This window comes from Populus alba, chromosome 5, assembly GCF_005239225.2.
Source record: "Populus alba chromosome 5, ASM523922v2, whole genome shotgun sequence".
Lineage (NCBI taxonomy): Eukaryota > Viridiplantae > Streptophyta > Magnoliopsida > Malpighiales > Salicaceae > Populus > Populus alba.
In genome coordinates this window covers 19,421,778-19,444,676 of record NC_133288.1, presented here as the reverse complement: position 1 = coordinate 19,444,676, position 22,899 = coordinate 19,421,778, and the positions used below count along the sequence as shown (strand labels likewise).

At 33.2% G+C, this 22,899-nt stretch overlaps 2 protein-coding genes and 1 pseudogene across 4 annotated transcripts; 2 read left to right on the top strand and 1 right to left on the bottom strand.

The window, feature by feature from the left end:
* Positions 1-219: 219 nt before the first annotated feature.
* Positions 220-3,277, top strand: LOC118061731 (transcription factor JUNGBRUNNEN 1-like). 2 transcript variants are annotated; one of them, XM_035075280.2, is made up of 3 exons: positions 220-572; positions 1,750-2,048; positions 2,741-3,277. In XM_035075280.2, exons 1-3 carry the CDS (start codon positions 365-367, stop codon positions 3,155-3,157), a joined length of 924 nt encoding a protein of 307 aa, XP_034931171.1. In that variant the 5' UTR covers positions 220-364; the 3' UTR covers positions 3,158-3,277. The 2 variants fall into 2 exon arrangements, with proteins under 2 accessions (XP_034931171.1, XP_073265389.1); XM_073409288.1 differs by having other exon boundaries at positions 408-572; positions 1,754-2,048.
* A 5,024-nt stretch (positions 3,278-8,301) lies between these two features.
* On the bottom strand, positions 8,302-16,030 carry LOC118061732 (uncharacterized). 2 transcript variants are annotated; one of them, XM_035075282.2, is made up of 10 exons: positions 15,807-16,030; positions 15,572-15,685; positions 15,301-15,362; positions 15,135-15,218; positions 14,985-15,016; positions 14,801-14,882; positions 13,430-13,658; positions 9,915-10,142; positions 9,384-9,676; positions 8,302-9,103 (listed from the first exon to the last, which is right to left on the bottom strand). In XM_035075282.2, exons 1-10 carry the CDS (start codon positions 15,828-15,830, stop codon positions 8,740-8,742), a joined length of 1,512 nt encoding a protein of 503 aa, XP_034931173.1. In that variant the 5' UTR covers positions 15,831-16,030; the 3' UTR covers positions 8,302-8,739. The 2 variants fall into 2 exon arrangements, with proteins under 2 accessions (XP_034931173.1, XP_034931172.1); XM_035075281.2 differs by having other exon boundaries at positions 15,572-15,688; positions 15,807-16,029.
* Positions 16,031-20,084: 4,054 nt separating this feature from the next.
* Positions 20,085-21,866, top strand: LOC118061733 (4-hydroxyphenylpyruvate dioxygenase-like; annotated as a pseudogene).
* The last annotated feature ends 1,033 nt before the right edge of the window (positions 21,867-22,899 follow it).

Sequence of the window (22,899 nt, the reverse complement as noted above, 5' to 3'; positions counted from 1 at the left end):
CATCTGCTGAGACTTCAAACTTTCCAAAAATGTCCCATGTCACTTGCTAATTTTTACACCCCAGATTCTCTACAACATTTACCAGTAACATGTTTCTATGGGTCATCATTATTAGCTGACGATTTATTAGCAGACTTCTTCCAAGACTGATCATTTTCCCTTATGAGCTATGTACCCTTAATTTATAGTCAAAGTCATGGCCTTGACCAAACTAAGCACCCAACGCAAGCATCCATCAAACACAGTATATGTATATATATATACTTGGAGATCACCGCGCTAAATATCATTATATATGGTGTAAGAGAGAAGAAATAGATAGATAGATAGATAGAGAGAGAGAGAGAGAGAGAGAGAGAGAGAGATGGAGGCCGTGGCAAAGATGAGTGGCTGTATTAGTTCTGATAATTATGATAAGGATGAGGAAGTGATCCTTCCGGGTTTCCGATTTCACCCCACAGATGAAGAGCTTGTTGGGTTCTATCTGCGGCGGAAGGTGGAAAGGAAACGAATTGGTATTGAACTCATCAAACAGATTGATATCTACAAATACGATCCATGGGATCTTCCAAGTAAGATGTGCTCTTTTATACTGTTTATCTAGATATGTTCATCCATCACCTATAAAAGCACAGCTATATACGTAGGTCATCACCTTTTATGACTTTCTCGTTTTAATTAGCTACAGAGAAACCACAGAAGTACTCTTCTTTCATTTTTCACTTGTGAGCAATCACATCTGTGTTTTATGCACAAAACTAGAGCTTTTCTTTGGGTATCCAAAATCAATCTTCTGCTTGGAGGCATATTATGTTATCTTTAGATGACATATATGTATATAAGCAGGGTTACTGTGTAAGAAAACAGCACATACCTAAAATATAGTACTTCAGGTGTGTCAAGCTGCGAAACTTCAGCATGATCTCAACGGATCTCCGACTGAAAGGAACGATATCTGGTCAAGCAATTAGATATTTTGAAATCATTTTGTTTGTTTATTGAGATATTTATCTGTGGTTAGTACATAGAGAGAAAGGGTGTAAGGTCTGCTTTTTGCAAGGCAATCCAACCCTATTTCGAAAGTTTTCTATTCGCTGTCTTTTTAACCTTACTATGATGTATGGTATAGAAGAAGGATATCTTATCGAGGGATCATAAAAACCTTGGAGTCACTGCAGTTATCTCAAACTGATCCATTATATCTTCCTTTTTTCTGATGTTTAAAACATAAGCTTGTCCAGCTTGACAAGAAGAAGCAACAAGAATAAGAAACTGCAGCATAGAAGGTTCCCATGGTGGATTTGTTGATATCGGGTATATGGCAGCAACTCGCTCCTGCCGCTCTACCGGATATCAGTCTATATCCAGCCATGTGGCCGGATATGAATCATTTACTTTTAGTTAAGCAAGACACTCATTTGTAATTGCAAAAAATAATTGAGGGACGAGGTGAAAATTTTGCGAAAAAGGACACTAGAAGAGAAGGTGCTAAAATCGCGATATTGCCTTGTTGTTAGCTCATAATTCTAAGACTAATTTCCTCCTGTATTAGCTGGTGTATAAAAATGTAATTAAAAAGTAAAAGTATCTAAATCTTGCACTGTTTCCCTCCATGATCAGAGTCTGCTTTCAGATTTTAGTGTAAAGCTATGATTTAAATTAGCAGATAAATGCATATTTTAACTCCCCTACATTCTGATAATATCATTGGCTTGGCCTCTAACTTTCTGTTTTCTTGTTCTTGTTAAGTTAGCACTGCAGAGGACAAAGAGTGGTATTTCTTCTGCTTAAGAGGGAGAAAGTACAGGAACAGCATAAGACCTAACAGGGTGACACGATCTGGATTTTGGAAGGCCACTGGTATTGACAAGCCCATATATTCAGACAAAGAAACACATGAGTGCATCGGTCTCAAGAAATGCTTGGTCTACTACCGGGGAAGTGCTGGAAAAGGCACAAAAACTGATTGGATGATGCATGAATTTCGCCTTCCACCAAACGGGAAGACTACAAATCCCCTCAACGCTAGGAACATTGAGCAAGAAGCTGTAAGTTTTCTAAAATTAATCCACATCCTTCCTCATCAATACAGTTTTTCATTAGTATTCTCACCATTTTTTTATGCTGCCATAGGAAATTCCCCCTAAAGATTAAGGGAGTTCTAATTAATTATTAACCTCGTTATCTGTAGTTAATGTGATGCATTTTAACATTGTAGAGTAATATAAAAACTATTACTAAAATTTTATTTATTAACTTAAGTTTTTAGTTTGAGATCTTTGACAGATGAATATATTATTTTCTACTTCATTTTATATTTTTTATTGCTTTTAATATTTAAATTATAATTTTTTTTATGCATAAAAATACTTATTACCTGAAATAAGATTGTTGAATACATAAGTTAAATATAATTTCACGTGTGAGACTCACTCGTTCCCATTGCTGAAATATATAAATCAATGAAACTAGTTAATGCGGTGATGGCTAGTGCATTCATGATGATAAATGATAATAGCAGCGTATGGGCAAAATTTAAGGGTTTTTTTTTTGTTTTTTTTTTCGAATTTCGTGGTCTTCTATTTTTGAAAGTCAAACCGTGGAAGAGACCTTTAAAGGGAACCTGCAGTCAATAGGGAACACATGTCTTCAATAGTTCGAAATGCATGGAGTATTTATTTCAGTTGCCAGAGAAGGAAAATTCAAATTTCTTCAGCTGACTCTTTTCGTGGCCATGCAGGAGGTTTGGACACTCTGTCGAATTCTGAAACGAATCCCATCCAACAAAAAGCACCTATCTGCAGCACCAGCAACTGAGCAAAAACCCATTAACTGTGATTCAAATTCAAAAACATGCAGCTTTGAATCTGAAACCAGTACTGAGCAGGATGTAAGTTTTGGAGACTCGTTTGTTCGAAGAAATGAAAGGAAGCCTGTCGTCACCATAGACCAAGTTGACCATGAAAGGAATCACCTTTTTATGGGTGGTCAGTATGATTCAGTAACTGAAGCTCCATTTACAGCAGCTTGCCAGGGCTTTCGGAACCCAGTTATTGGAGATGATTTCTTCGTTAATGGAAACTGGGATGACCTAAGAACAGTGGTTGAGCTAGCCATCGATCCAGCTCAAGTTTATGACGAATATTGTAGATGGTAGATATACGTACTTTTCTTTTCTATGATTAGGGATTTAGAAACTCTAATAAGCATACGATGGCTTAGTATTAAATTTTTGACATTTTCTTTTATTCAGATTTCCCTTTCCTTTCCTTTTATTTTATTTTTTTGGTTGGGTATCAATTTAAAAGCTTTCATGGCTATCCTAAAAAACTACGTGCAATTGGGTGGTAAAATCACTAGACAGACCGAGTTGATGTGGATTGATCTGTGGATGTCTTGATGGCTGATGCAAGGAATCACACTATTATTAATTATTATTATTATTTATTGTTGCTTTGAGTTTTGATAAAGTGAGATAAACGGAACGTATGGTCCAAATCCATGCATTAATTTTTCTCACCTGTCTCATTTTGAGAATTAATATGTAAGGTCAATCCGTCGGACTTTGACGAATACAGTTTTCATTTTCTTATATATATATATATATATTTTTTTTTTAAATTAGAATTTCATTTTCATGCATTCCCATGATTTGGTGAATTTTTCAATTGCATTGACCAAGTATGGAATAACTCAACTGAATTAAAATTATTTTCTTCACATATTTTTCTTCTACTCCTTACATCTTTCTTTTGTTTAACATACTCATGTTCTACTACATTTATTAACTTAAGTGTTACTTGAGAAGATTCTGACTTGTTTTTACAATAGAGCTCATGAAAATCATCCTTTCACTTTACTAATAAATAGTTAAGCCCAATTACTGGCCATGAAAAACCCAATCAATTTAAAATTTTCACGACTTAAATTCTATCTCCATTCCGACAAGGTTTAAAACCACGTGTGTTTCGAACTCAATTTTCTCATGCCTTCTTTCCTTTCTCCTGCGCAAATTACACAAAGCCATTCTCCATTAAACAACCATTTGAAATAGCTAATTTATTTTTACATGAGCAAGTAGAGTTGTTTTGTTAGCTCTCTTGGACAGGAATTAATATATCTACATCTAACAAAGAGGCTAGGCTGGCAGGCGTGGAAGAATAATGACACGGAGGCAATGGAAATCATATAGATTTTAAATTCAATAATTTAAGCTCCTACATAAGATATTAAAATTTGATTTATATTATTTTTTAAAACACCTTCTCTAATAAAAGTTTTTTAGACTTGAAAATTACACTAGTCCACATTACCTTATGCTTAATTATTATCAAATAAATAAAAATGGTGAGATTCGAATTCGTGACCGCTTGGTCATCAAGGCTCGAATATCATATCAAAGAATCATCTTAATCTAATAATTTAAGCTATTAGGTGGACTTCCAGAATATGATTGATATTATTCTTTAACAATAAAACTTAATTTGGAAGACTCAAGCTTTTCCCTATCATAAATATCAAATTTAATAGTTCATGAATTGATTTTTTTTTTATTTTGAAAGGAAAAATTATATCCATTACTAAACATTAAATTATGAACTCCGTAGTTATATATTGATTACTATATATTTAATATAAAACTAACATTATAATATACTACCAATACTAATAAGTAAATTCACGTCAACTCTAATTAAACAAGATACCAATATTAACAAAATTGTTAGTTTTTTAAAAAAGTAGACTATTTTTAGAACAAAGTTTAAAATATAGGCAAATATTGTTTATCAATTTTTCTTATTTATACATCACTTGAAATCCTGGATAAGATAAAATAAGCTGCTTAAATCACTCTAATAGTAATATACTGGTACTTTATTTTTATTATTAATATTTTACAAAAATACTTAAGAAGTTGGTATAAAATATTAAAATATTAGAATAATTAAATTAAATTCAAATATTATCAAATTGTTAAATTGAATCCTTAGTCCATTTCTTATACGTTGTTGTTTTTATTATCTTATGTTATTTTATATTAAGGACAAACAATAATAATATAAAAAAATCATTAAAAAATAGTTCATAATTTTTTTTTTTCGTACATGAATTTTTACTTTAGATTCATGTTATCTTATCTATAAGTGAAAAAAACTATCTAAAAAAAAAAAAGAGTTCCTAAGTGAAAAAATTTTAGTAATTATTATTTTTAATAATTATACATCAAAATCTTAAAGATAATTCAATTCATTTCTCTAATGTTTACTTAATTCCAATTAAAAATAATTTTATATAATTCAAAGAATAAACAAATTAATTTAGTTATAATTATAAAAAACTTGTGTAAGATTATTAGAAGTTAGAAAAACTCAAATTTATTAATTTATAAATAACTCTACACAATGTATTAGTACTATTAGTAGTTAGAAAAGGGTACTATACATTAGTTAAATAGTACACGAGCAGCATGTCAAGAAACTAGTAGAGAAAAGGAAGAAGAGAGAGAATTACGCCTTTGATCATGGCATGCAGGCCTTATAGATTGGCTAGGGTCCAAGGAGGCAGGAGCTAAACGGATTGGTATAAATATAGGCCCTTTATTAATTATACTTTGATACAAGGTGGGGTTAACCCTAATCCTAATGAAAGGGAAAGGAATACACAGAAAGTATTTGTGGCAAACGATCAAGACAAGGAGCTATCCATTCACCGATTTTAGAATTGAGATTGAGAGTTCGAAGAGGTTGAGAGAGAGAGAGAGAGATTGTTTCTGCAATTTACCAATAAATAAATAAATAAATCTTGATAGTTTTTATTCACAACATACTCCTTATTTATACAAGTAATTTTTACTTATTTATCATCTAGTTAATAATCTAGTGGTACCAGTTTAAAACTAAAAAATTTATTCCTCTTATGGTTTCAGGTTCAAGCCATGTAATTGCTAATATAATTGCCACTGAAGATTTACATGATCGTTAATTTCAGGACTCGTGAGATTAATCGAGATACGTGCAAACTAATCCAAACACCCATGTTAATAAAATAAAATAAAAAAATATATCTTGATAGCACTTGCCTTTTTTATTCACAACACACTCCTTATTTATACTTACTTAACACATAGTAAATAATCTAGTGGTAAGAGTTTGGGACCAAAAGATTTATTCTCTTTGTGATTTCAGATTCGAGCTATATGGTTGCTAATATAATGATCAATGAAGATTTACGTGATCGTTAATTTCAGAAACTGTGGGATTAGTCGAAGTACACGCAAGCTAGCCTAGATATCTATGTTAATTAAAAAAAAAAGTAATTCTTATTTACTATCAAATTACTGCCTTCTACTTATGTATCATGTGGCTACTTCCTAACTATCTCTGCTGACTGCATTTCCCGTCACTTTCCTTCTTCTTTTACTTCATTTTTTTTTCCTTTTTGCTTGTGTCAACTGCCATACTATCATTTTGGTAACAAATCTTCACTCGGAAATTACCGTCCTCAAGAATTGATATTGAAATCTGAAAACTCTTAAGGTCCTCCCAAGTTGAATCTTCATTAAACAAGTTCGACCACTTGATATATCAACCATATTGCAACAACCCTATTCTTTTTTTTTTCTTTCTTTTTTTAAATAATCTTACTTAATTTCTAAAATAGCCATAGGATTCACCTTGATTTTTCTTGATTCATCTGTTGCTAGAGAAGATAAAGATACCATGCCATTGCTTCCAATCTTCTTCTTTAACAAGGAAACATGAAACATTGGGTGGATGTTAGCTATATATTTCTGGTTACAAAAGTTTATATGCCACAACCCTAATCTTTTGAATGACTTTATAGGGACCAAAATACTGCGGGCTCGGCTTTATATTCCTTTTAAAACCCACAGTTGCCTGTCTTTATTTCCCTCATTTACTTCTAGAAAATCCTCACCTTTTTCTACACCATTCATCATATTCAAGTTCTTCAAATTACATTGATGGCCTAATACAAATTTCTCCCAATATTTTACAATACTGTCCTAATTTTCTCTTTTGTTCATGTAAGGTTCCATGCAATCGTTTTCCTTCTACTGTAAAATTAGTTCTTGCATTATAAGGAGTTTTGAAAGATGAGTTCCTTGGTGTTTTCCAATATTAAAAGGAGGAGATATTTTGGGTAACATTATATTCTTCAAGACCATTGATAGAGCTTGATATAAAGTATAATTATAGTAGTGAAGGATTCAAGATGCCCATTAAAGATTTGAGCTCCTCAAACCTTTCAACATACTTTTATACCCCTTTCTCTTGCACCAACTTGTTGAGTTCTTCCATTACATCGTCCTTGCTGCCAAGTCTTGTACAAATGGATCGAACAAACTCCACCCAATTAGTGAGGTCATGATCTCCTATCAAAAAGCCTTCAAACCAAACTTCTACCTTGCATTCCAAGTAAAGTGAAGATATTTCAACCCAGTGGTGAACTGCGGTGAAACATAACTTGAAATATTTTCTACATTTCATAATCCATGCCGTGGATTATCTCCATGAAATTTAGTTAGCTGTATTTTAGGTAAAGCCACATTGTATATACCATTATGGCCTTCATTGATTCTCACATATTCATCTTGATTATGATTCATCTGTAGACAAACCACGACCCTTGTATTAGCATGGTTCCTTCTTTCCTTCTCTGATTCCCTTCCATCCATGAATGTTTGAATGGTACGTAGCCATCAAAGTTTCCATTTGTGCATTGAGTTGCTCATTCCATTTAGCCTGCTCCTGCCATTGCCTCTTATTTTAATTCCATGAATCCTACAATTCTTGATGAAGAACTTGTATTCTCTCATCCAATTGTCTACCGAGCACTTCCAAAGCTGACTTTGTTGTTTTCCACTATTATTTTTGTTTCCTCCTGCAACATTAGCCTTGAATTCATGGCTCTGATATCAATTTACTAAGGTTTGACCTCAGCAGAAATAGTTGGTGGTCGAGAAATCGAGATTGAGAGTTAGAGAGAAAGGAGGGAGGGAGATTGTTCTTGCAATTTACCGGAAAAAAAAAATTATTGTTATTACTTGCCTTCTCATTTACGACCCTATCCAGTTTGTAACAAATTGCAGCGCCAACTCTAAGGCTTTTAGTGCATAGTTCAACTAAATCCACATTTTCTTAGCTAAACTAGCAATGAAACCGCACCTGGTGCAACTGGATGTGCTTCGTTAAATGATTTCATTTAATGAGGGAAATCTTTGGGTAACAACGCATGTAAAAGCAACAAAAACCCAATCAAGCAACAAAAGAGGTCAACATCTTTAAGAAAAAAATGCATTTAACACTCGGAACTAAAAAGCTCTTTACACAAACATAAAAAAGGGATTATTGTTAGGCCCTCAAATACATTGAAGAATGGCCAGCGGTATTCTTTAACAAAGATACAATGTCAATCACAACAATGACGACTGGAAAATATATGGTTGGGACAAGAAGGTTCACATTTCAGAACTACACTCTGTACACGCGTATCATAGATGGACTATTTTGAAGCTCTCAAATACATTCCGGGAAAGCTCTGGATGTATCCTTCATTGAAGATACAGGGTGATATAACAAGCAATGGCGTCCAACCAGCCAGCGGATGAAAGACATACCTCGACAAGTGTTAGGATTTTACTGTTAATTGACTTCAAATAGCATGCCATTCCCTACCTTTAAAGATTGCTGTCCGCTGTAGAACATGCAAGATTAAACATCAAGGCTGATTATAGGTGTTGGCTCCTTGCTCATGATGATTATTTACAGGTGCCCTAACAACAGGAATATCCAGGCTGCTTCCATCTATCTCCGGTGCAACTTCTCTGACATCAGCTATTGTTGACTCTGTTGCCTGAATATCGCTCCATTCAGCATCTTCAACTGGCCGGGGGTTCCTTTGATCCACTGCCATGTGCACAACATTCTCCCCAGCAGCTGGGACAGCTCTAGAAACACTAAGACAAGCTTTATCAACATTCTCATCTGACAAGTCTACATGCTTAGTCAGGGGAAGAGTGCTGTCAACAACATTTGGAGTCTCCATTTTCTCCTTGAAAACTTGCTTTGTATCTTTGTGCTGCCTGTTGAGGGAATGGTATATCAATTTTGTCTATCTTAGCAAGTTTCAAGTACAATATTTTTTTTAATTTCTACTTTCATGGGCTGAAAATGCTGATGACAATATGCAGAAAAGAAACGATCGAGGTACATTAGCAGAAGCAGTACAATGACAAAATCCAAAGAGTGAAATATACAGATTTATGTCTCCTAAAGGCTAATATAAGATGATTTCAAAACATCAAAAAATGAAAAAAGGGGCAGCAATCTTTCTATTGGGTTAGAAGGGATCAGATGTCAAACCTTTGAAGTTGTGCCTGTAACATATTCACGTATGCTAGAAGCTCTTCCTTCTCCTTCACAGCAGCTGCCTCTCTCTGTGCAACCTCCTTTATTCTAGCCTCAGCATCTGCTTCTGCAACTCTTGCCTTCTCCTCTGCTCTAACAACAGCTCCTTCCAATATCAGAGCACGCTCTCTGGCTTTTGCAATCTCAGAACGCCATAAATTTGCCTCCTGGATGGCAGAGTCTCTCTGTCTGATCAGTTGATCTCTTTCCTTACTCAGAGTAACAACCTTTTCTTCATACTCTTTTAACTACACACATCCATAAATGAAAGCCCACATAAACAAACTGAAACTGACATCCTAAATTGTACATAGGCATTAGCTCTCATTTGGCAATGATACACACATTAATCAAACTGCATCTCAAAAGAGAGAATATGGTCTTGAAGAGGGATTTGCTTTTGCTAACACATCCCATATGGTTTACATATATATATAGCCTTTGGACTATAGAATGAACCATTGAAAAAGGCGAGATTACTAGTACCTTCAACATGGATGACTCCAGCTGCTTTTCTGAAGCTTTTGATAACCGCTCAATTTCAGCACAAACAATTCTTCTCTGTTCATCCATAGTATGAGCAGCAGATGCTGCAGCCTCAGCAGCTTCAGCTGTCTCAGATAGTTTATCTGCTATGTCTTTTATTATTGAGTCACGAGCACGAATATCTCGAGCCAGATTCTGTAATTCCTCATCCTTGACTCTCAGAGTCTCCTGTAAAATATTCTCGCTTTAGAAACCAAGTCCATGTGGAATGAATAGTCAAATAAACTTAATGTTGGCATCAGGAAGCCACAGGTTGGAAACATGCCAACCTAGCCTAGGCAGGTGTTCCACAGCATGTAGTATATATATAGTACAAGGATAGTTAGTTGATTCTCAAAAGAAAAGGACGCGTAGTTGGGTTCTAGGCACAAATTTCATGTAAGAGCATAACAAAGCCAGCCACTTTGACTTTTAAAGAAAAATTACTATCTATTATTATTCCTAACATGAAATTTGTGAAACACTCAATAATATTAGGGTAAAAATGTTCAAGACTTTGACAACAACTTCTTGTTTGTAGGAGTAAGCAAGTGTTAAAACAGTAAGTTGTTTAGCAAGTATGATGAGGACATCAAATCCAAGACATGATTCACATATTCGTATGATCTATGATGATGGAAGATAGCTCAACTCTTGTATTATTGGATTTTATTTAGGTTTATTTATTGGCTTAATTTAGTTATTGTTTTATTTAGGCTTATTTATTGGACTTAATTTACTTATTATTGGATATTTTATTTGGTGGGATATAAACCCAATTATTTGTTCTAGTTAAGGTTTCAGTATTTATATCTTATTTTTCTAAATGTTAGACAGTTTTGATTAATTGAATAAAAATTTGTAGAGTTGCAACCTCTCAACCCCTGCTCTTTCTCTTCTTTAGCTTTTTTCTTTGGCTGTTTTTTCTTAGCTTATTACTACATCTTCAAAAATTTTTGCCCCGTATCAATCTTGGTATCAAAGCACAGGCTTTTAATTGTTATTACAATTAATCGATCTTTTAGAGCTTCTGAAAATCCTTAAAATTCAACATAGTTCCTAAGCCCTAGAAATTGTGTAGAATCATCAAACATTTTAAGAAAAAAACTAAGTTGTCTATTTACAACCCAAATCTAAAGAATAAAAAAGTTACCCTCGCTCAGCTATGTCATCAAACTGCCACGTCTGTGCCACGTCTGTGCCACGCCATCACACCACCACATCAGTGACATGTCAACGCACTACCACATTAGTGCACGTCAACAACATCACATTGCATTGCCATGCTAGCCATCATTGCCACGTCATCATTTTTTGCCATGTCAGCAATAGCACCTTCCAACATCTTCCCACCAAGCAATCTAGTCAGGAAATAAGTTTACCTTTTAATACGTTGAATTTTATTGTATTGGTATTACACTTGTTATTCAAATTACCAGTGACCTTCTGTGCCCAAAAAAAAAAAACTCTCCTTGCATTACACCCTTATATATTTGCCCATTTTATATATTGTCATTCAAATTTTGTCATTGAACTTTTTAATTAATTGTGGAGCTTATCGAAATTAGTGAACAGTTGTGACTTTTATTTGATTAATCATTTACACTTAAATGTCTAACAGTGCATGCTTAAAATTTCTCTGGTGTTTTCTATTCTTGATAATCTCCATATTAAAAATAAAAATGAAATTAGCTTTATTTTTGTATTGTGATTTCACTTGTAGAAATCATATATGATCTCAATTTCATTTCTAAGTTAATGTTGCATGCATTAGTGTCATGATCATCTAGTGTCAAACCTTAAGCCTTACATTTACTGTGGACCCAACCCTTAGTGAAACTCTCAAGGTCATTTGAGGGGAACTCTAAACTCAGATGACCAATATGTCTAAACGAGTTGAACCCCTAGAAAGTTATCGAATAAGGCACCCAAAGACAAGTAAAAATTACAACAATAATCACTAATAAGGAAGTTCACCATGAGCATCACTAATATAACTATCATTTAGGTTACTCTACATATGATGACCTTGATGAGCAAGTCACAAGCCCTAACAAAATATAAGCTTCCACTTTTGACGATCGTCATGATCCTTGGGTCATTGATATGTGGATTCATAACATGAATCAATCTTTGCGTGGCATAACTTGTCCGATAATAAGAGAGTTAAATTTGCTAAGATGATGTTCATTGATAGCCCAACTTTACTGGGGAGATGTTGATTGTTTAGAGATGAGAGATAAACCTCTCATAACTGATTGGACCAAAATGAAACAAGAATTACAGGAGAAAAACCTACCGCAGTCTTATAGAAATAAACTCTTAAACCAATGGAACAATATAAAGCAGGGGAACAAGTCTGTCAATGAAAGATGTCCTTTGAAAACTAGTCATAAATTACAAGTGAGTAGTGAGACTAAACTTTGATATTAACTCTACTTTTTACATAAAGAACCTCGATATATATAAAACACAACAGTCTATCTCTAATCATCCTTTTGAGACTCTTGCCTTATTATCATTATCTTTGGCACAAAATGAACATATTAATGTTACCTTGGATGGACAAATTGTTTTTACTATGGATGATGAACTTCAGTGAATCCTAGTATATGAGATAGACGACTAGATTCAGACTATACTTGGATTATCAAAGAGACATCACAGCAATTTAATCCTTATCTTCGAAAGTGTTGTTGGAGCCGCCATGAACTATACTCGACGAGGTCAAGTTCTTCCAACCCTGGAAAAATTGATGGGGACATCATACCCGAGACATGGTTCACACATTTATATGATCTATGATGATGGAGGATAGGCCAACTCTTGTGTTATTGAATTTTATTTAGGTTTATTTATTGGGCTTAATTTAGTTATTGTTGGATATTTTATTTAATGGGCTATAAACCCAATTATTTGTTCTAATTAGGGTTGTAGTATTTATATCTTATTTTTCTAAATGTTAAACAGATTTGATGAATTGAATAAAAATTTGTAGAGTTGCAACTTTCCAACCCCTATTCTTTTTCTTCTTCAGCTTTTCTTTCTATTTCTTAGGCTTCTTCTTCTTAACTTATTACTTCATCTTCAAATCTCTTTTGTCCCGCATCAAATTGCTATTTCAATTTCACTGTCAAAGAAAAAAAATCGAGTGCATAATTCTCAGAAGCAAGCTTGTGCACACATGCTCGGCACTGAGAAGTACTTCTTCATGCATTTACACAGGCTCAGAGCACATAGCTCAGAAATTTCAGTCAATAGAGGGTAAAGGGCATGAAATTTGACACGTCTTCTAAGAGTAAACATCAAGTGGTAAACAATGCAATGGGGCACTATAGCTTAAGTTTCAAAAAATAACAAAAGGCAACCAATTTTGAATATCTATAAAGCATACTGGGTATGTTTCCCTTAATCTGGACAAAAATTGTGATATAGCAACAAAAGAAGAAAAAAGAGAAATTTTGGAAATTATATACCTTCAGGATTGTCTTGTCATCCATTGGACCATCAGTTGTCCTATTATTCATCATTCCTAAAGCATTTCTCAAAGAAATCTGCATTGCTGCTTCAATTTCTTTAGAGCATTCCAGCGCTGTTGAATTGGCTGCAGCAACTACAGTGGCAACTGTTCCTAATTTTGCAGAACCATTTCCACTTAAGGAGTCCACAGCCTCTTTATGAGCCTTTAGAACCAACTGAGTAGCACTGGTTATAAGCAAGCCAAAAAAATAATTAAAAAAAAAAGGAAAAAACTACTAGTAATGCAATTTTCAACATCAATCCAAATAAAGTTTAAAAAAAATGATCTCATCTGATCCTTGTAAGATTGGCCAAAGTAAATTAGTTACTGAACATCATTAACAAAAACATGGACCAACTAAAAGAAATTATTACAGGTAGAGAAAGGAACCTAAATGAAGAAAAAGAGGTACTGTTATATTCCCATGCTTTAGAGAAACTTGCCTCTTAGATTCTAAATCTTTCAACTATGTTGCCAGTGTTGGCAGGAAAAGTTTTGAGTTGATTGTTTAACTTTTAGGGCAGCACTTGAACAGGGAATGACTTCAATATACAGCCTATGTGAAGTACTTTAAAGGAGAAACACAAATTTGAAAGTTACTCCAATGTCACAGAGAACCAAACAAATCATCCACAAGATTATCAATGCTAGCAGGAGTAGGCTACAAGAATTATCCTTGTTTCTACCCTATCCAAGACCATATGAGCCATACGATTCTAAAATATTATTTTCTTTCCCTCGCTGCTTGAAGACACACCATATGTTTGCCATTTTTTGCCTGTTCAACCTTGCACTTTTTATTCAATAGATCTACATGGAAACCTCAGACAGATTCACATTATGAAACTATCTTAAATGATTTCTTCATGAACATATATTTGACTGGTGTCACCTTTACTTTCTATTGAACTTGCTCATTTATTATATATATCTTTTCTTAGAAGCTCCAACAAATACAATAATTGGTCATCTCCAAGGTGCTATTCAAATAAATGGTATGCTGTTGGGAGGGGAAAAAATGCTTTAAAAAGTGTATACTTAATTCCAAAATCTCTAACCAACATAAGGCTTGTGAAAATTTAGTTCACAATGTAGATCATCTTCATGGAAAAGGCAGAGACTCCTAGAATGCTGCATTCATGTAAACTAGGACATGGACCAACAGGATGTTATTGCTTTCTAGTTTTCTAGAACAATATTTCAAACTTTACATAAATAATCAACAAATCTACATAAAAGAATACCATCTATAATCATAGGAAAGTACGGGAACAGAAAAATATCCTTCAGCTCATTGGAAAGTCCATATTCCAAAGACAAAACTTACTGTAAAGTTGCTACCCAAGCTCTAGCTGCACCAGGAGTCTCTGCACAGAGGAAGTAATCTTTTTTCTGGGGAGTACCAATGTCTAAATTATAGTTAAGCATGCAACTTCGCCAAATTCAAATTCACCTACACTACAATGCTTTCAACTGAAGAAAAATCAAATAGGTTGGCGAACTAAGGATACAAAAACAGCATCCATCGTACTTTGGGAGCCCACTAAATCACACCAAAAGAAACAACAGTGTTAATAATCATTCAAATTAATTAATTATGAAACTAATTTCTGAAAATACGCAAAGGAACCTTAATAGATTAAAAAAAACACCAATCTTACTTGAAGTTTACTGGAGAGACTGCGATGGTGCTATTTGCATCGAAGAGAATCGTCCCTTTCACAGCTGGCTCACTTCTCCTAGTTCTAAAGCACAAGAAAACCAGCACAAGTTGAAGGATTGAAACATTACAGGCGAAAAGTGAAAAAAAGCGCAACATTTACTCACTTGTATTCCATTTTCCCAGTAGTTGGGTCTAAGATCACCCATCGCTCATTCCATTTCCTCAGCTAATAAGGCAAAATTGAAGCAAACTAATCAATAACTTGGCAACTCCTAAAGACACAAAAATGTCATAGTTTATTTATAATTCAACAGCCAAAGAATTCAGTCATAGCTATAATAAGGTACTGTTAAAAGCAGACTGCAATTCTTGGGTATAAACTTGAAAAGAAAAATTCCGAAATTAAAACGATTCAAGAAGTGGGAATTGCCGTACAGTTTCAGATCGCTTAAGAAGTGGGCCCTGCAACAAGTTCTTGCCAGAGCCGGACGCTAATTGCCGCTTGATCTTCTCCAAACTATTCTCTGTGCCCACTGCAGGTCTCTGTTGCTGCTGCAATTAATCATAATTAAAGATTACTTATCACCGTAATCATTGATGAAAACACAGTAAAACAATTGCCGTGAATTTCATTAATTTATTATTAAAAAGAGAGAGGGACTGGACTGACCGTAGTAGCTCTGTTGGAGGCCATGGTGGGTGGAATTATAGATCGACGATTGGCAGTAAGATATGTGAAATTGAAAAAGAAATCGGAGAAATGGGTTTTTGCGATGTTTTAGGATAGAAGACACCTCGGAATACAAGCATAATAACAAATGTTTTACGTAGAGGGAGGGCTGTTAGGTTTAACTTGACTCTCAGGTGGCGCTTTTGTTTTTGTTTTTGGCCTTTTTATTACTTAGTTTTCTTATCTCGTGCGAATTGTTCAAGACTTCTGGTACAAGTATCCTTAACTTTCAACAAACATCACAAGTGTTCAGAGTTATTTAGGAATTATTTTTCTATTTTAAAAAATATTTTGATTACATCAAATTAATATTTTTTTATATTTTTAAATTATTTTAATATTTTAATATCAAAAATTATTTTTTAATATATTTTTAAATAAAAAATACTTTAAAAAATAACAAATATTATTTTATTAAACATTTTTTAAATCCAGTTTGATCTAGCACGTTAACCCGGAATTTAAGTGACGGGCCACGTCCATGTTTGCAGCTGTTAAAAACCAAACCTGCAATTGATTTGGTGTAAATCACCTAACTTGCTAGGTTAATTAGTGACCCGGGTGATTTAAGAAGACTTGTTAGAGATTATTTTTTTTTTTTTTTTCATCGCAGCATTTTCCCAAAAAAACTGAAAAATTAATTAATAGGCTGTTGACAACGTTAAATCAACGCAGGCGAAACCTGTTTGTGACCTGGGGTTTTTTTTGGCAATATTTTTCCAACGAACCCAGAAATCAAATCAATTACTAGGCAATTTGAAATTTTAAGTCAACGGATAGTTAGGTAAACCTGTATCTTTTGATAGCACGCCCATGAACATATGCAAGGTTTTTCCTAACAAACTAAAAATATGAAATCAATTAATTTCTAACTAGGAGGATCACATTGTCCAGATAGCATTAGCACGTCCATGAGGAGAATAAGACGATTTGTCCAATTTTATATATATATATACTTATTTAATTAGAGATTCCACTCTATTATTTGTTTTTTATTTGCTTTCTATTTAATTAGAGGATATGAATTAAATTACTATATTATATCTGGGTTTAAGCTCTCTCGACCATATCTACAAGAAAAAAACTCCCTTTCACTCTTTTTGTAGACTATCAAACAGATCAATAGATTCAATTATAACTGGAAGTGATACCCAACCAGTTGTGTTCCTGTCTATAGTTTACCTTTTTTTTCTTTTTTTCTTTTTTGAATTAAAATTAAATTTAATCAAAACAGCATATCCCAGAAGGGGGTATGAGTTCCTCCTAAAAGAGAGAGTAGAAGTTAATAATAAAAAATGTCAAGGCAAAAAAAAAAAAAAAAAAAAACACATCTACACCTCTGCTGTAGCACCTTTTTTATGTTCTTCTCTGCAATTACTGCTGCGGTCTGTTGCAGTCATTTTAAGATCTCCTAGAGGGAGCATTTTCTCGATCATGTTGGTTCAATTAATCGGTCCTCTTCATCTTTTGTGTGTATAATTTGTGTGTATCGGGTCAGTATTGAGATATTTATATATTATATTGAATTACAAAAGTATCTATTAAATATTCTACATAAATATTTATATAATACAAATATATATCTTGAGTTTTGGGTTGATTTTGACAATATTCATATCTTATTTATTACTTATTATATAAGATAATTGTTATAAAAAAATTCACTCATTCATGTGAGTTAATATTTATTAAGTTCAGATTAAATTTTCATCTCTGTCAAATATACATGTCCAAGTTAAAATCTAACATAAAAGAAGAAGCTGTTAACATTATGGATGTGTTTTATGGTATCATTAAATTTGTTAACAAGTAATGTAAAGATTATGATTATTCTTAACATAATAAATTAAAAATATATGAATTAATAAATCACACATAAAAAAATTGAATGTTAATTACAGTCTAAGACCTCATTTATTTTCCGAAAAATAGTTTTTTTTTAGAAAGTGAATTTCAGGAAAGTGAATTATTTTTCGATGTTTGGTAGTGTAATGAAAAATAAATTAAAATATTTTCTAGTGTTTAGTTATGTTATAAAAAATGAGTTGGAAAATAACTTATTAATGTTTTATTTTTTTTAGGTTTATTAAAATAATGATGAACAAATCTTACAAATTAAAAAATTGAATGAGAATGAAATTGAAAAAAATATATAATTCATAAATGATCTCAAATAAAATAAATAATAAAGATCAAATTTAAAAAAAAAATTGAAAGATGAAGAAATTAAAAGAATAATAATTAACATTTCATAAAGTATTTCAAATAAAATAAGTAATAATAAAAAAAATGAGGACCAAATTTGATAGATAAAAAATTTCAATTAAAAAATGATAAGGAAAAAGAAAATAACAATTATAAAAATAAGGACCAAAGTTAATATAAAAATTAAATTCTAACAAATATTCAAAACTATATATATATATATATATATATATATATATATATATATATATATAGCAATCAAAAGTTTGAGAACCAAATTTGATATAATTAGCAAATAATATAACATTTTTAATTTTTTCACAACTTCCGAATAGTTTTTTCCGCCTAAAATAAAAGGAAAACACTTTCCTGAAAACCAAGCTAAATTTTCTTTTGACTGTAAAGTGTTTTTCGTTGAAAACTTTTCTAATGGCAAACAAACACAGGAGAGTTTAGAAAATAATTTTTTAAAAACCACTTTTCAAAAAATAAACACACCTTAAAGTGAAAAGTTGATCTTTTTAGCAAGAAACAAAAGATAAATGTACATGTAACCTTAGCTATCCTTTTTAATTTATACATTTCAATCTATTTATTTAAGAGCTTCATTCTCATTGATAATTACATATGATTTTTATTTTTATAAATATATCATACAAATACAACTAATGTATAAAAAATACCTTGTCAAAATAAAAATAAAAATAAGTGACAGTAATTTTTTAAAAGTATTATGAAATTATAAAAAACCATCCAAAATATTAATTGCAATCTTAAAAATAGTTAAAGTAAACACTTAAAAAATAAAAGAGAGGATATTAGTTAAAAATTAATTAAATACAAAAAATCAGTGTTGTTTAGCTTAGGAAGTGTTTGGAAATGCGGTTGAAACCGTGTTCCCATAAAATTCAAAAAAATATTTTATTAAAATTTAATATGATTTGTATATTTTGGATCATTTTAATGTGTTAATGTTAAAAATAATTTTTAAAAAATAAAAAAAAAATTATTAATATATATTTTAATATAAAAAATTATTTAAAAAGCTACGAATTGCTGAGCAAAAGCCCAGGCATGCTGAGGGTCATATGTTTTTTTTTTTTTAAAGGCAAATAGTAAGTCATCTACTCAAGTTTTTTTTTAAAAATATAACAAAGGTGACATCTGGTCCTCTAGAACATTTTCTAGTAGATGGGGTACGAGTTTTTGTACTCAAAAACTTAAATTTTAATTTGTTTTTATAATAAAAACACATTTTAAAAATCTAAATAAATATATTTTTAGCTTCAAAACACTTTCTAATTAATCTAAAAATAAAAAAATAAACTAATGAAAAAAATTTACTAGCCCCTATTTACTTTTTTTTTTTATCATAGTTAAAGATAAAATTATCTTCATTAAACATCTTTTTTAAGATAAATTTATTAACACAAGATAAAATTTTTTTTATGACAAGAAGGTGATCAGTCAAACCTTTTCCCTTTCTGTCTATTTTCCCCAACTTTCTCTTCTTTTTATCAGTTTTCAAGTAAACATAATAAAAAATAGTTTTAGATCAAAATATAATTATTTTTTTTATTTATCGATTCATATATTTTTTAATTCATTATATATATTATTTTTTATTCATTAATTAATATATTTTAAGATAACAAAAAACACATTCATAACACTAACTCTTTCTTCTCTTACATTAAAAATCAAATTTAAAATCTTACACGCAAGATAATGCGGATATAATATGATGATAAAAAAAAAAAAAAACATGTTGTATCACTTCATTTTTCTTTCAAGATACGGGCTCTGTAATGATAACGTGATGGCCTCGAAATCCGCTTGCACCCTGTCGTGCATTTCTGAACTCCAGCTCTAGCCGATAAGTTCGAGAACGATTGACTTGACACGTCATATAGAATCCACAGTCCTCTTGTTTCAGAATTCTCTGACTAGATATAAAGGACATGATCATCTGCAAATACCATTCCAAGCTCCTTTCCAGTTTAGAGTGGTAAACCAGAAAAATTGAGAGCCGAACACAATGAGCAAAGAAAATGAGACATCAGAGACACCAGGTGAGTTCAAGCTAGTCGATTTCTCCAACTTTGTTAGAACCAACTCACGTTCCGACCTTTTCAAAGTGAACCGTTTCCACCACGTAGAATTCTGGTGCTCGGACGCAATAAACACGGCAAGCCGTTTCTCTTGGGGACTCGGCATGCCAATCGTCTCCAAATCCGACCTCTCTACTGTAACGCCACACACGCCTCTTATCTCCTTCGCTCCGGCGACCTAAACTTTCTCTTCACTGCCCCGTATTCTCCCTCTATAGCTTCCATGGACAACCTCTCCCACACCGCTACCGCCTCCATCCCCACGTTCAACCACGAAACCTGCCGCAACTTCTCCGCCAAACACGGCCTCGCAGTCCGCGCCATCGCCATCGAAGTTGACGACGCCGAGCTAGCCTTCACCACCAGCGTGGCACACGGCGCCAAGCCGTCAGCCTCTCCAATCCTCCTTGATAATGGTGCCGTTATCACCGAGGTTCACCTCTACGGGGACGTCGTTTTAAGATACGTAAGCTACAGCAATTCTGAAAACGACGATTCTAGCCCTGACAATTGGTTTTTGCCTAAATTCGAGGCAGTGTCATCGTTTCCTTTGGATTACGGGATCAGGAGATTAGACCATGCGGTTGGAAACGTGCCGGAATTGGCTCCGGCGCTGAATTACGTTAAGGAGTTCACTGGTTTTCATGAGTTTGCGGAGTTCACGGCGGAGGATGTTGGGACGAGCGAGAGTGGGTTGAATGCGGTTGTGTTGGCTAATAACGAAGAGACAGTGCTGTTGCCAATAAACGAGCCGGTTTTGGGGACTAAAAGGAAGAGTCAGATACAGCTTATTTGGAGCACAATGAAGGGGCTGGAGTGCAACATTTGGCGCTTGTGAGTGAGGATATTTTCAGGGCTTCGAGGTAGATGACGAAGTGCAGTGCAGTTGGGGGATTTGAGTTTATGCCTTCGCCACCGCCCACTTATTATAAGAACTTGAAGAGTAGAGCTGGGGACGTATTGAGCGATGAGCAGATTAAGGAGTGTGAGGAGTTGGGGATTTTGGTTGATCGAGATGATCAAGGGACTTTGCTTCAGATTTTCACCAAGCCTGTTGGTGATAGGTATTTCCAAAACTTCTTTGATAGAGTGAATTTATTATTGCTTTATAGGATGGATAGATTTGACTTCATTTATTTTATCTTATTAAGTTTTCTCTGATCTTATGGGATCGCTAATTGTTTCCTCTTTTTTTTAAAAGTGCTGGAAACTTAATGTTAACGGGGCATCTTTAAAATAAGTTTTGGATCATGGGTTTAGTTAGGCCTCTGGCTAGGAAGATCCGAGGGGATTTATTTAGTTGTGGTTTTGGCAGGCCAACAATCTTTATAGAGATAATTCAGAGGGTGGGGTGCATGCTCAAGGATGAGAAGGGCAGGGAATACCAGAAGGGTGCATGTGGAGGATTCGGGAAAGGAAATTTTTCAGAGCTCTTTAAGTCGATTGAGGAATATGAGAAGACACTTGAAGCCAAAAGAATTTCAGAAACAACTTCAGCTTGAGAACTTGAGAAGCTTCATCTCTTGGCTGGTCTTTCTGGAAAACTTGCCTTTTAATGCTCAGTAAGTTTGTTGAACCATCCAATCACAACGTAAATTGTTGACATGTCGGTGAACTGTGGTAATAACTCAGGATCCATACTGTAAGTTACTGTATGCTAAAAAGAATTCTGAACTTCAAATTTTGCATCGCAGTTGTTGTTTATTTATTTATCGCTGAAGCATGTGGAGCAATTAGCCTTATAGTTGGAAATTGGAATATCTGAGGCTAAATGTGGTCGTGGATTGCATAAATATCAGACAACCTCTGTCTAGTTTTTCTCCGAAGTACTCATTCCCTTGATAAGCTCTGTTGAGTCACATTATCTTTAATCCTAAGTAAGAAAACAAATTTAAAAGCAAAACATTCACCAGCTTTGCTTCGTTTTGGAATGAAATTATGACGGAGATGAACTCCATGGAAAACTTCTTCCTCTTTAGGCTGCAACAGAATTTGGTGTTTTTCATAGTTATGGGAGCGCTCTAAGATCATTATTCCGATGAATTCATAAGGATTGGTTTTCTGTCTTTTAGATTGGACGAATTCCTAAAGATCGAGGCTCTGTTTGGGAAAATTCTCAACGATCTTGTGTTATAATTATGCTCTCACTTCTGCCATTTTTCAGTGATCTTGTGTTATAAAATTGACAACTGAAGCCAGATTGGTTAGGTTCTCCTTTAACCATGAAAGTGAGACAAATCACGCATGACAATCTTTGCAGATGTTGCTTATGGAAAATGAACTTGTTAATGTTCTGTAAGCTATTGAATTATGTTATTACAACGTAAATTGTTGAAAGATATCAGTAGCGGTGCTTTCAACTCAGAGTCAGGCGCCGTATTTCGAACTACAAATTTTATCCTGCAGTTTTTATTTTCAAGCCAGAAGTGGTCTTTAACCACAACCACTCTATTTATTTATAGACTATGTTTTCTGTGAAGCCATTCCTTGAATTTGAAATTTTTGGATATCCTACAAGTGTTATTTGTCAAAAGAATAATCTCAACTTTAATAACTTAAATCATTAGGTTAGATTTTAAAATATAATTTATATTATTTTTTAATACACCTGCTAAAAAAAAAAATCATTTGAGCTTGAAATTTGTATAAACTTATATTATTTTATACTTAATTTTTATCAAATAAATAGAATTATGAAAATCAAATTCGTGACCGCT